We start from the raw sequence: 14,819 nt of genomic DNA, 5'->3' as shown, positions 1-14,819 counted from the left end.
ACCAGTACCTGCCCATCCCTATTGTTGAGTAGCGTGGCAGCGTGGGTACTGCATTGTTGTTCAAGTGGCGCGCGGGAAGAACTGAGCTCAGCTGTGTGGCCGCAGCGCCGTGTGAGTCCAGTTGCGTGAGACATCTGGTGGCCATGTAGTGCGGTGACTATGCCTGATGAACGAGCCTCCCATAACCATAGCTGGGCGTTATCGCGATAAGTTATCGCGATACTTTATTGCTGATAACAAAATCGGGTTATCGGCCATCCGCTACTTATTTAAATATATATCGGTATCTTCGTTACTTTTGTAACCAAACTAGCGATAATCGCTACTTTTTTCTGCCTCTCAGAAAAAAACCGTTGTCTCCTCCCTACTGCGCATGCGTGGCCCGGGCGCCCGGTGTTGTATGAAAAAACTTCGTGGTATGAAATATCTTCGGTGCAGAGATTTCATACTTAGATCATCAACATTAAAACACTAGGTTATTTTTTTATGTTAGACTCAAAAATCACTATATCTAAGAGAAAAATCAATTAACTTTGCCTCAAAAATGATTATTCACTGCCTCAAATTTAATATTCCATATTCGTTTGTGAGCATGCCATGTTATTGAAGGGACCCGGTGTTGTGTTATTTGGTGTCCCATCGTCAAAAGCTGGCGCTTTTGTTTACAAACACTCGTCTCTCGTGAATTGCGTATGTTCAGACCAGTAAGCGTAGCCCTGTACAGTCTCACAAAGTTTTTTAACACATTAAGAGTTGTTGGAAGGCTGAATCAGACATACAGTACCACCATCCTCGCTGTTTCTAGAACGAAACTCTGTACATATAAATACAACTCGTACAGAGTGTCGCTCTAGAAACAGCGAGGATGGTGGTAGTGGTACTGTAAGTCTGATTCAGCCTTCCACCAACTCTTAATTACGGTTAAAAAGCTTTGTGAGACTGTACAGGTCTACTTTTTCAGGTCTGAGCGTGCACAGTTTACGACAGACCAGTGTTTGTCAACAAAAGCGCCTGCTTTTGACGGTGGGGACGCCAAATAACACAACACCGGTTCAGGTGTTTCTAATATTACCATCCATATGTAGGCTACGTGTCAATGTGTGGTTTTCAGGTTTTGTAAGTTTTCTAAAATACAGATAATGAAAATTTGAATTCATCTATGTTTTTCTATTTGAAATATCAATATAGTATCGTTTTCGCCTATCTGACTTGTCGCTAGCTATAGTCTGTTCACTTAAGCTAGATTCCTAGTGCCTAGGCAGGTTAGTAAGCTTGCAGCTGATTGGCTGCTCCGCTCTCCCGCTAACACTCATGTCGGACCACATCTTGCATGCTCGAGTGAGACATGTTTCTTTATTATATGCCATAGCTCACCTCATATACGAGCTAGCCAGTTTTGGTTGACACCATCAGACTCACCAGTGACTGTAGAATCAAGATGTATTGTAAAAACTCGACAAAACAAAAAAGAAAATGGTCATGTTGGGAAATAGAGGAAAGAGTAAAATAAACTCCCGGGGCATGACAGTCCAGTTGCGTGAGACATCTGGTGGCCACTCCATATTGCGTATAAGTGAAAAAAAACGTGTAAATTAAACATTTATTTGGATTTTGGAGCCCACGTTATTTCAAAAACGCATAAACCAAACTTGCATAAATCGAGAGTTACTTGTACAATGATAAAACAAGTTGCTACAAACACTGCAGGCAAAGCACTGCTGTGCATGGTGTCGCGGTGAGCCCTCCAAAGCAGAGTAACCTAGGCTCCCTTTTCTGTAACTGTACCATGTTATTATTGATCAAAATGCAACAAACCTTACAAAGTTAAAAAGAACATTTACTCGGCTACATCATGAGGAAAAAATATCTATTTTTTTTGGAGGGGGGCAATTTTTTTTTTGTATCACAAGTTGCACAAAGTTTGAATATTGGCTAACTGTTACTTGCAATACTTGCATTTTATTTGAAGGATTTTTAATTTTTAAATATATTATGATAATGTTCATCTACTAAACTTTAAAATGAAAAACATTTGAGCTTTCTACAATCACTGAGTACTCTGCTATGTGCACATTAGAAAACAAACATCACTATGCGGTCAGTTGCACTGTTGGCACGTCAAAAACTAAAAACTCTTAAGTTAATTTTTCTGCAGTATTATTGGTCCAAATACCAAACATTATACATCACTGAAAGGAAATTTATTCAGATATGTTAAAGTAAAGAAATTGTTTTATCTTGATTTGTTTTCCATACTAGATTTTTTAAAGTATATAAGGTATATTTTTTGCACCTCTGCAAACTTTAACTCACTTCTTTTGTAGTTGAATTTGAATAGCATGTAATTTTTTCATACATGGTTAACCCCTTTACCCGGTAGCAGTGACGGGCCAATTATGTGGCTTTACTGTATGCATACTAGCGATGGGCCAAATTCTTGCCATGACATAAACCCCCCAATATACATATACATATATATATATATATATATATATATATATATATATATATATATATACACATATATATATATATATATATATATATATATATATATAAAATTATTCTATATATATATATATATATATATATATATATATATATATATATATATATATATATATATATATATATATATATATATATATTTATATATATATATATTATATGTGCATTTGATCACAAATGCATTGATACATATAATATAATGGTTTGTGTGAGTGATGATTTTTTTCTCATTAATTCGCTTAGAGGGGTCTTTAAGAAACATGACCGCCGCAGATACCGGGTAAAGAATGACTAATAACTGTGCTAAAAGCGCTGGAACCAAAGCATCTCTATTTGACTGGTGGCATGTGGCTTCAGCTGATCACAGGTAACTCCCGTTTTTTACACACTCCTCTGACATGAAAGAGTTAACAGATCACAGGAACAAACTGAGGAAGACTGAGGCATGAGGGGTGTCAAGAAATAAAGTTTTCCGCACAGAGGCGTAGACTCCTGGGATGGATTAGACTTTTAGAGGAAGAAGTGGTTGCAGGCAAGTGTTCAAAAATCAAATGAAAAGCTGCAAAAATGTAGAAAGGAGATAGGACACTATGAGCATAGCATGTACACACAACTACATAAAAATGCACACACAATAACAGACTATACAATAACAATAATAGACAACAACAGACAAGTTATCTTTTGGAAAGCATATAAATAGGATAACTGGGGAGACATACAATCTTCTTAGAAACATAAAAGCAGCATTTACATATCTAGACGAAGAAATGGTGAAGAAACTAATAACATCGATGATACGTCCGAGACTGGAATATGCAGCATTAGTGTGGTCACCTAGATTGAAGAAAGAAGTTAGAAAGTTGGAAAGAATAGAGAGAGCAGCGACCAAACTACCGTAAACTCTGAGAGAACATACTTATAAAGAAAGACTGGAGAAATTGGGACTAACAACACTGGAGAGGAGAGAGAGAGGGGACCTAATAGCATTATACAGGGTACAAGAGGGATTGGAGAAATTGGACAGGGAAGACTTAGTGGTACGTGACAGGAGTGTGACAAGAGGGAATAGTAAGAAATTGAAGAAGAGTAACTGAAGAAGACATCAAGAAATACAGTTTTCCATACAGAAGCATAACAACATGGAACAGACTTGACGAGGAGACTGTGTGTGCAAAAACAATTCATGAATTTAAAGACAAACTGGATAATAAGCGTTATGGAGACGGGACAGCACGAGCCTAGTACGGCTCTTTTCCTGTATTTCACAACTAGGTAATTACAACTAGGTAAATACACACCCACCCACACATGAGAGGAAAGAGATAAAAAATCTAACAGGAAAGGAGCAAGGATGGAAAGTGTCATATACGAATATCAATGGAATAGTGTCATCGTGGATAGAAGTTAACGACTATTTGAGAGACAGAGAACCTGATACTGTGGGGCTGACGGAAACCAAGTTGTGTGACCCAATTGAAGTGGTGGAGATTGGAGAAGATGCATACAATATATGGAGGAGAGGCAGAAAGAGAAAACAGGGAGGAGGTGTGATGTTGATGGCAAGGAAAGGCATTAAGGTGGAGGAGGTGATTGAGGGTGAAGGCTTGGCAGAGGTACTGAAAGTGAAAACTGTGGGTGCTGAAGGAAGAAAGAGGCAGTATGTAGTAGGGTATGTGCCACCAAGAACCAATGCATGGAAGGCCCGAGAATATGAACAAATGATACAAGACACAGTGAGTTGCCTGGATGGAATGTTAAGAGAGGGTGAGAGAATAATTTTAATGGGTGATTTTAATTGCAAAGAGGTAGAATGGGAGGATTGGCAGACGCAGGGAACAGAAGAGTCATGGGGAGGAAGACTCCTGCAACTGGCAAAGGAACATGTGTTGACGCAATGGATTAAGGAACATACTAGATTTGGGAAAGAAGGAGAGGCATCAAGATTAGACCTGGTTTTTAGCAAGGAACCAGAAGTAATTGAAAATATTAAAATAGATTGCCCAATAGCAAAGAGTGACCATGTGATTGTGGAATTTGAAGTAAAAGAAAAGAGAACGATCGACCGAAAAGAGGATCACAAAATAGAGAGAAGTAACTACTCTAAAGCAGACTTTGTTAATATGAGAACTTTTTTAGAGAATGCAAATTGGAGTGGGCTGTACAAAGCCAAAAGTACACAAGACAAGTGGGAGGAGTTTTAAAGCTGTACAAAGAAGCCGAGAATAGGTATGTCCCTAAGGTAACCAAAAAGGATGTTGGTAAAAAGGAGTGGTTTAACAAAAGATGCGAGGCGGCTAGAAAAAGAAAGGAGGAAGCCTGGAAGGGATGGAGGAGACGAAGAAGAATCAACGCGTGGAACAATTTCAAACAAGCAAGGAATGAATGTACAAAGATTAGAAGAGAAGAAAAATGGAAATATGAAAAAGATATAATCGACAAATGCAAAGACCAACCTAAATTATTTTATAGACATGTGAACGGCAAATTAAAGAATAGAGAAACAATCGATAAACTGAAAATGGATGGAACTACATATGAAGACCCAGCAGAGATGGCAGAAGTGATGAACAACAGCTTCCATAGAGTTTTCACAAAGGAAGACGAATCCGTACAACCGCCGGGCCAGGAAAGAGGGAGGGTTATGCAGGAGATACAGTTAACGGTGCAGGAGGTCAAGGAAAGCTTGAACAAGCTGGATGTAAGAAAGGCGACAGGGCCAGATGGAGTATCAGGCTGGATCCTGAAAGAATGTAGTGAGCAACTTGCAGAGAAACTGCACTTCATAATGAGCGCTTCCCTGAGTGAAGGAAGGGTACCACAAGATTGGAAGAGAGCAAACATAGCACCAATATATAAATGAGGAGAGAGAGAGGACCCATTAAATTACAGACCGGTATCACTCACTAGTGTGGTTGTGAAGATGTATGACAGGCTAGTTAAAAACAGGTGGTTTGATTTTTTAGAAAGGGAGAGAATTATCTCGGATTGCCAGTTTGGATCCAGGAGAGGGAGATCGTGTGTCACCAACTTGTTGTGTTATTACTCAAGGGTGACAGATTTAATACAGGAGAGAGAAGGCTGGGGGGAAGGAGTGTACCTGGATTTGAAAAAGGCATTCGACAAAGTACCGCACAGAAGACTAATTTGGAAAAATAAAAATAGGGGTGGAGTGGGTGATGGGCTGATTAAGTGGCTGGAGGACTTCCTAACTAACAGGGAAATGAGGACAATAATCAAGGACAGGGTTTCCAACTGGTGTCCAGTGAAGAGTGGGGTCTCACAAGGTTCGGTGCTGGCACCAATAACGTTTGCTGTTTATATATATGATATGGTGGACGGAGTGACCAGCTATGTGAGTTTGTTTGCAGATGATGCAAAGCTATTGAGATGAGTCAATGATGTGAAAGACTGTGAGGCATTGCAGAGGGACCTGGACAAAGTATGGGAGTGGAGTGGTACATGGCAGACGGAATTCAACCTTGGGAAATGTAAAAAAATAGAGTTTGGCAGGAGTGGCAGAAGATGTGAATATGATTATAAGATGGGAAGAGAGATAATATGCAGAGGAATGGAAGAAAAAGATTTGGGAGTGACTATCTCAGAGAACATGTCACCGGACAAACACATCAACAGGATAACGGGACAAACAATGAATTTGCTGAAGAAAATAAGGACGGCATTTGTGTATTTGGACGAAGAGATGATGAAGAAAATAATAGTTACAATGATAAGGCCAAGGTTGGAGTATGCAGCAGTGGTCTGGTCTCCTCACGAAAAGAAGAACATAAGAAAGCTGGCAAGAGTACAGAGAGTGGCAACTAGGATGGTACCAGAACTTAGGGATCGGACTTACAAGGAGAGACTCAATAGCATGGGGCTCACAACCCTAGAGAGAAGAAGAGAAAGAGGAGACCTGATAGCGGTGTACAGGGTGGCGAGCGAGGTGGAGAATCTGGACAGAGAGGACCTGTGTGTGTGGAGCGAGAGAGATATGAGAGGACATGGAAAGAAGTTGAGGGCGACCATGTGCAGGCGAGATGTGAAAAAGTTTAGCTTCCCAAACAGAAGCATTGAGCGATGGAATAGACTGGAGGAGGAGGTGGTTTGTGCAAGAAACATTCATGATTTTAAGGAAAAGTTGGATAAGAGCGGGTATGGAGACGGGACAGCGCGAGCGTAGCTCTTTACCCGTACGTCACAACTAGGTAAATACACACACACACACACACACACTACATCCACATCCACAACATGGATAAGGATATGATGAAAAAATTAATAACCACTATGATCAGACCAAAGTTGGAATATGCGGAGGCAGTGTGGTCTCCCCATATGAAGAAACACATGAAGAAACTAGAAAGAATACAGATAACTCTTGATTTACGCGTTTGGTTTATGTGTTTTTTAAATAACGCGGGGTCCAAAATCCAGATAAATGTTTAATTTACACGTTTTTTTCACTTATACACGATATTTTTTGGAGTGGCCACCAGATGTCTCACGCAACTGGACTCACACGGCGCCGCGGCCACACAACTGAGCTCAGTTCTTCCCGCATGCCACTTGAACAACAACACAGTACCCACGCTGCCACGCTATTCAACAATAGGGGTGGGCAGGTACCGGTACCAGCTATACAGTACGGTACCGGTACCAGACTGTTCGGTACCGGTACCAATACTAGTCAGTCGCTCATGGTGTCCCTCATTTCTTCCTCACACGAGTGAGGCTGAGACTTAGTGCCTGAGTGAATATCTCGGTGATATGGATATTCTCTCTCTCTCTCCACTGAATGAAGTGAACATTTTTTTTTCGATAGAAACCTACCTCTTGTTTGATTTACATTGTTTTTGATTTACGCGACCTCTTCAAGGACACAATACTCGCGTAAATCAAGAGTTACCTGTACAAAGGATGGCAACAAAAATGGTTCAAGAGCTGGAAAGATTAACATCTGAGGAAAGACTAAAGGAAATGGACTTACCAACACTGGAACAAAGAAGAGAAAGGGGAGACCTAATACAAATCTAAAAATTATTGAGCAAAATGGAACAGGTAGATAACGAGGAGTTACTACTAAAAGAAGGAATTACCAGCAGGAACACAAGAGGACATAGTAAAAAACTGAGGAAGGGAAGATGCTTGAGAGACATAAAGAAATATAGCTTCCCGCAAAGAAATATAGAGGTTTGGAACAGACTACGTGAGGATGTAGTATTGGCGAGGAGTGTGCAAAGCTTTAAGGAACAGTTGGATAAATGCAGATACGGAGACGGGACCACACGAGCATAAAGCCCAGGCCCTGTAAAACTACAACTAGGTAAATAGTACAACAAGAAAACAATGACTAAATAAGGAGCACAAACCTTTCTTGGAGGCATGGCCATGAAGGTCTACATAGAGGAAGAGGCCAGAGGTGACTTTGGTTTCTTCTGGCACTGGGGTTGGAGGTGCAAGGGTGGGAGGAAACTCCTCTGTGCCCAGATGAAGGGGAGCAGCCAGGCAGCCCCGTCCCAGTCCCTCACTTTCCCGGCCTGGCCTGCCACACTCCGCCTCACTCTCACTGCTGCTGGCCACCCCGCAGCCCTCGCGGCCAGCCAAACGCGCAAGCACTGGGGTTGGGGGAGAGCATGTTTTGAGGATAGTCTTGTGCTGTAGGCCCACAATCAGATCTCTGTTGCCTTCCATGCCCTTTCCCTCTCCACCACACCCCTCCTGGGCACACTGACTAGATGCACTCACACCACTGAAAGAGTTTACAATCTTGTCGGAAGCCTCAGCTGGCTTGGGGAAGCAGCTGAGGAATGCACACTCACTTTCCTCTTTGTGGAAATCCTTGAGGAAAAGGTCTCGTGACTTGCTGCCGCCCCCTACTCCGGCCTTCTTGCCTGGGGACACAGCCATGTCTCCACTTGCCCCACCTGGCAACAAGTTTGAAAAGTCGCTGACGGCAGACATGGAGCCAAACATGGCGGTGACACCTGTCTCTGCCTCGCTGATGCCAGACACATTGGAGCAGTCATCGTGCAGGTCAGCCGCAGCACCCCGTGGCAGTGACGTGCTGGCCACACTGTTAGATATGTCCCATCCCGAGGCAGACGGCTCATCCAGCTCCATCAGGGACACCCCTCGTACACGTCCACCGCCCCCTTCACCCCCTGCCCGGCCAGACTGAACATCGCTGAAGCTGTGGCACGTGTCCTCGTCCATCACTACGACTGCTGGTCCCTTGGACTCCCCCATGGAGGAGCACGTGCCCTCAGTGGAGTCTGAGGTGGAGGTGGTGGTGGCAGTGGCTGATGGGTCAGTGGAGTCTGAGGTCATGGTGGAGAGCGAGGGGCTAGTTTCAGAGGAGCTCGGAGAAAGATGACCATGGTGGTGGTAGAGGATGACCTGACGGGCTGCGTGGATGGTGGGGTGGAGGACAGGCGAGGGGTCAATGTACACACGATTGAGATTGACGCCACGCTGATCAGTTCGGTAGTGGCCTCGCACCACGCCGTCAGGATTCAACAGCGGGATCAGCTTGAACACAAACATGTCACGCAGTCGTTCGGCCCGTGGGTCTCCGGACACGATGAAGTTGAGGAAGCCATTCAGCACAAAGCTAGAGGAGGTCTCGCCCGGGTGAACTCTGGCAGAGATGAACACCACCTTCTTGCCGGGGAAGCGGTGGGGCCTGAGCTGGCTGGGCACAGGGAAGAGGCCGGGCAGTCGATCCTCTCTCTCCTCGGCCCGTCCACTGTGCGAGCTGACGGTGAGCAGGTCAACACGCCAGCGGTCTAGGGAGTAGGCCAGCAATTCGCGGTGGTAATAGAGGGTTGTGCAGCCAGCTGGAAAGCGGCGGTCTAGCCCCTCTAATACTGCTTGCACTTCAGAGTAGGTGTATGGGTACGTGAAGGCATAGTGGGTGGTGGCGGCCGCATCACTCACTGTGTGCACCCACGAGATGACGGTGCTGCTTTCCTCACTCTGGGGGGAAAGAGGCAAGGAGTGAACAGCTATACCTTCCTACACAATTATTTAGTAACATTTCTTATGCATGAAGGAAAGATTACTTAATAATATATTATAATGCAAGAGGGAAAGGAAATGAAGAATAAATTTGTATGTTTAATTCAAGCTGGTTGGGAGGCAAAATGTAAGGAGCCTGAGACAGCTGTCTTCAATATAATGGTGCAAAAAATCACTTTCATGATACTTGATGGGATGTTAATCATTGACATCAAGATCACTTTCATTTGCAGGACTGGGAGGCCCTAATGCAGGGGTGGACAACCTCTGGCCCGCAGGCCATATCCGGCCCATGAAGGCCTAACATCCAGCTAGCCCCCTGCTAAGCATTAACCCCTTCAACACGAGGACGTGTATGCTGCGTCCTCACGTGCCCCGTAACATATCCGAGGATGCGCATACTGCGTCCTGGCTCGCTTCAGCCAGTATACGAGTTATTTCATACCGGATATTGTACGATTGTTTTTAGGATGTAGGTCGGATATAATAAGGTGTCTTATTTGACCTTCAATGTTATTATTGTGTAATAACATAAGTGTGTCTTGCATGCATTTCTACTTGACAGTAACAATCAATTCTAATAGAAAATAACAAAAATAATGAGAAAGAAATATGTATATGTGTGTGGAGTACGTTCCTCTGTTCTCTTTTTCTTTCTTCCTTTCTTTCTTTCTTTCTTCCTTCCTTCCTATACCCCCTCCCTGCTGTGTGTGTGTGTGTGTGTGTATTTACCTAGTTTACCTAGTTGTAGTTTTACAGGGCCTGGGCTTACGCTCGTGTAGTCCCGTCTCCGTATCTATAATTATCCAACTTTTCCTTGAAACTCTGCACACTCTTCGCCGATACTATTTCTTCACTTAATCTGTTCCAAACCTCTATATTTCTTTGTGGGAAGCTATATTTCTTTATGTCTCTTGAGCATCTTCCCTTCCTCAACTTTTTACTATGTCCTCTAGTATTCCTGCTGGAAGGTTCCTCTCTTAGTAGCAATTTCTCGTTATCTACTTCTTCCATTTTACTCAATAGCCTATATATTTGTATTAGGTCTCCTCTTTCTCTTCTTTGTTCTAGTGTTGGTAAGTCCATTTCCTTTAGTCTCTCTTCATATGTCAGTCCCTCCAGTTCTGGAACCATTTTTGTTGCCATCCTCTGTATTCTTTCTAGTTTTACTATGTGTTTCTTCATATGTGGAGACCACACTGTTTCCACGTATTCTAGTTTAGGTCTGATCATAGTAGTTATTAATTTTTTCATCATTTCTTTGTCCATGTAGTGGAATGCTATGCCTATATTTCTCACCATGTTATATGTATCACCGAAGATCCGATTTATATGACTTCCTGGTTGCATATAATCTTGCATTATTACTCCGAGATCTCTCTCTTCATTTACTTTCTTTAATATTTCACCATCTCCCATTTTATATGTCCATTTTGGTCTTTCTACACTTTTTCCCATTTCAATAACATGACATTTCCTCACGTTGAATTTCATCTCCCATTTCTGACTCCATTTCCAAATCTTGTTTAGGTCTTCTTGCAGCTCCTTGCAGTCTTCACTGTTTCTTATATGTCTTTGCAGTTTAGCATCATCCGCGAACAGGCTCATGTAGCTGTTATTCCCTCTGGCATATCATTAATATAGACTAGGAAGAGTACTGGTGCCAAAACCGACCCCTGGGGCACTCCACTTTCCACCGCTCTCCATTCCAATCTAGTGTCCTTAACCACGGTTCTCATCTCTCTTCCTCTTAAGTAGCTTTCCATCCAGCACTTCATTTTCCCTCTCAATCCTCCTTTATTTTCTAGTTTCCACAGCAGTCTTGAATGTGGAACTTTGTCAAATGCCTTCATTAAGTCTAGGTAAATGCAATCCACCCATCCGTCCCTTTCCTGTAATTTGTCCGTCACTCTTGAGTAAAAGCTCAGCAAGTTTGTCACACATGAGCAGCCTTTCCTAAACCCATATTGATTGTTTGTGATTAGATTATGTTCTAGAAATCTCATCCATTGTTCTTTTATTAATTTCTCACATATTTTGCATACTACACTGGTCAGAGACACCGGTCTGTAATTTAGGGGTTCTTCCTTTTTTCCACTTTTGTATATAGGTACCACTTCTGCCCTCTTCCACTCCCTAGGCACTGTGCCCGTTTTAATTGAGCACCTAATGATGTCATATATTGGGCCAACTAGCTCATTTCTGCATTCTTTATGTATAAAACCTGAAACTCCATCCGGTCCCACGGCCTTCCCTTCTTCCAATTCCCCCAATAGTTTTTTATCTCCTCTTTATCTATTTTGACCTCTCCCATATATACATCTAAGTTGTTTTCTTGTGGTTCATTAAATAATGATTCTTTGGTAAACACTTGCTGGAATTTTTTGTTAAATAATTCCGCCATGCCTTTGGGATCCTCGATCTCTACATTCTCTTCAGTCAGTCTTTCAATTGTTTCTCTTGATTTAATTTTTCCATTTATAAATCTATAAAATAGTTTAGGTTGTTCTTTACACTTTTCCACAATATCCTTTTCGTATCATTTCTCTTCTTCCTTTCTCACTTTCACGTACTCATTTCTCGCTGCCTTAAAGTCTTCTCTGTTTCTTTGATTTTTGTTTCTTTTTAATCTTGACCACGCTTTGTCTCTCTTTTCTTTTGCCTTTGCACATCTTGCATTAAACCAGTCCTTTTAGCCTCTCTGGTCTGGTCTGTAACACTATTCTGGTATTCCACACCTGTGTTATGTGTTAATATTTTCCTTGAGAAATATCATATTTTTCCCTGAACTTTTCCAATCCATTTTTTTCTTTCCAAATTAAAAAAAAAGGTTTTTCACCCTTTCTATGCTAGTTTAATCTATGCTAATATAAGCTTCATCTTGTTCTCCTCCCTCCTCCCTCCTCATCCATCTCTACGTGATCACTTTTTTTTTTCCCAGGGACAATCAATTCCTCAATTCTTCCAATGAATTTCTCTTGTCAACACCAAATCCAGTCTTGCCGGTTCATTGTCTCTCTATATCTAGTTCTTTCCTTCACCCCTTTGTATCATCAATTTTCCATCATTAAATTCAAGAATCTATTCCCCCATGCCACATCACTACCATTGCTCTCAAACCTCTCCCAGTCAACCTCTTTACAATTGAAATCGCCAACTAGTATTACTCCTTTGTTTGCCTTAAGTAATCTCCTCAACTCTGTATGGTGTCATCAATCACGTTTTCATAATCTTCTTTACTCCATGATGTAGTTGTTGGTGGTACATATGTTACTGCAATCGTCATCCTTTCTCTATTCCTGTTTTCCAAGGTTACACTCACTATCTCTGCTTTTCCCTCTCCATAATCTATTGTTTTTACTAATAACTCTTTCTTTATCATTATCACCACTCCTCCTCTGCCTTTGCCCATTCTATCCTTCCTCCACACATTGTATCTTCCATCTAACTCAATTTGGATGTTTTCTTTTAGTTTAGTTTCAGTTAGGCAAACTATCATGGGATCCCTCTCTTTTAGATAATCTTGCAGCTCTATTTTACTAGAGATCAACCAATCTTCATTTGTGTACATGATTCTTATTCCCCTCTCTGTATCTTTCTTATCTAGTTTTCGCTCCCCTTTCTCTTCTCCCTTATGAACCGTTTCTTGATTCGATCCCCCAAAATTCTCCAAAAAAATGCTTCTTTTTCTTCCTCAGATTTTGTCTCTGCCAGTAATTCATTCCATTTCATCCTTTCTTCTTCATTTCTATTCTTCTTGATATATATATTTCCTTACATCCTTCCGTTTCTTTTAGTTTAGTTGTTCTATATAGTATGTCTTCACCTGCCATTTGTGATTTTAGTTTTAACTTAACTGGTCTAGTTTTCCCTTCAATAAATGGACCCATTCTATAAATCTCGTCTACTTCCTCCTCGGTACTCTGCCTTTCTGCATCATTTAGGTTCTTGAGCAGGTTTTTCACCGATTTCAGTTCCTCTTTATCCCTTTTTGGTTTATATGTTATATTCTTTTCTTTCATCCCAAAAATAACAACACTTCTTTTTTTGTCCGCTACTTCTCTCACTAATCCTTCATTTTTCTTTAAGGCCTTGACTACCTCTTTCTCCACGTCCTCTTTATCCTCTTTCTTTTGCTGTTCTATTACTTCTCTTAGGCTTACATTTGCTTTTTTATTCTCCACTCTCCAGGTCTTCGCCTCTTCTCCAACTCTTTGTTCTTCTTTGTTTACCAGTTCCTTCAGGTTTTCATTTTCCTTTCTTACCACTCCCAAACCTTCCCTCATTGATCTTTCGTATTTTGCTACTTTTTCCTTTAGCTCCTCATTTTCCTTAATCAATTTCTTCTCATTTTCCTCTAGTCGTTTTATCCTATTTCTCAGGTCGCTGTGGAATACTCTATTCTGCTCTTCTTCCTCATCCCTTCTCTTTATCATGCTGATCCATTTATCCAGTTTTCCTTCCATCAGTAGCACTCTCTTGTATAATGTCGTCTCATTACTCGCAAATCCAGAGAACTCAGCTGACTTACCTCCAGCCTCGTACTCACTTTCCTCCCCGCTATTGTTGTCTCCTCCTCCTGCTCTTCCTCCTCTTCTTCTTGGTGTGATCCATCCCTGATCTTCCTCCTTCTCACTCATCGTACTAAACTGCACCAATGGAGACCCACCGAATCAACATTAGCGCAGCCCAGGCCTCTGCAACACTACATCGGGTATATTTCCTCCTCTTCAGCTGGCGCTGATCAAGGATTGTGTCTTTTCAACGGCTCAGAGCGGAGCGGCCCAGTTGTTTACTCTTCGACGGCTGACGACTGTGTGTGTGTGTGTGTGTGTGTGTTCAATCTTATGCTCCCCCCTCTCTCTCTCTCTCTCTCTCTCTCTCTCTCTCACACACACACACACACACACACACACATCGCCTTTCAGCCTTTTACTCTGTGAGATCTGTGAGTATTGCCGGTGAATCAGATGGATATTTTCCATGATCTTACTTACGTCTGTGTCCTTCCCTTCCTTTCCTCCACTTTTCTCCACAAATCTATTTCTTAATCACAACTAATATAAGGAAATAAAATTCAGCAGACACACGACATCTATGAATAATGCAAATTTCTCTGTATATTTGTGCTTACATCTCAAAATTATCAAATAATTTGTTTTTTTATGTGCACCATTTAATTTTGCATGTTTTCATATATAATACATGATGATTATGTTGAGTTTATGGCTGATAACTAGTTATAATCAGAAGTGACGTTTGAAATTTGGTGCGCGTGGCCAACTCGGATA

The 14,819-nt window shown here is 41.7% G+C and overlaps 1 protein-coding gene across 3 annotated transcripts in view; it reads right to left on the bottom strand.

The window, feature by feature from the left end:
• Nucleotides 1–14,819, bottom strand: part of LOC126997874 (cytosolic carboxypeptidase-like protein 5) — a 59,727-nt gene that overhangs the window by 32,808 nt on the left and 12,100 nt on the right. For 2 of the 3 annotated variants that reach the window (XM_050859087.1, XM_050859088.1), the window contains exon 5: nt 7,881–9,486. In XM_050859087.1, the coding sequence (XP_050715044.1) occupies nt 7,881–9,486 (1,606 nt within the window). The remainder of the gene's footprint in view (nt 1–7,880; nt 9,487–14,819) is intronic. The other variant, XM_050859089.1, reaches the window with a different exon arrangement.

Source organism: Eriocheir sinensis, chromosome 13, assembly GCF_024679095.1.
Source record: "Eriocheir sinensis breed Jianghai 21 chromosome 13, ASM2467909v1, whole genome shotgun sequence".
Classification (NCBI taxonomy): domain Eukaryota; kingdom Metazoa; phylum Arthropoda; class Malacostraca; order Decapoda; family Varunidae; genus Eriocheir; species Eriocheir sinensis.
The sequence above is the reverse complement of the archived record's forward strand: the minus strand, read 5'-3'. Positions and strand labels throughout refer to the sequence as shown.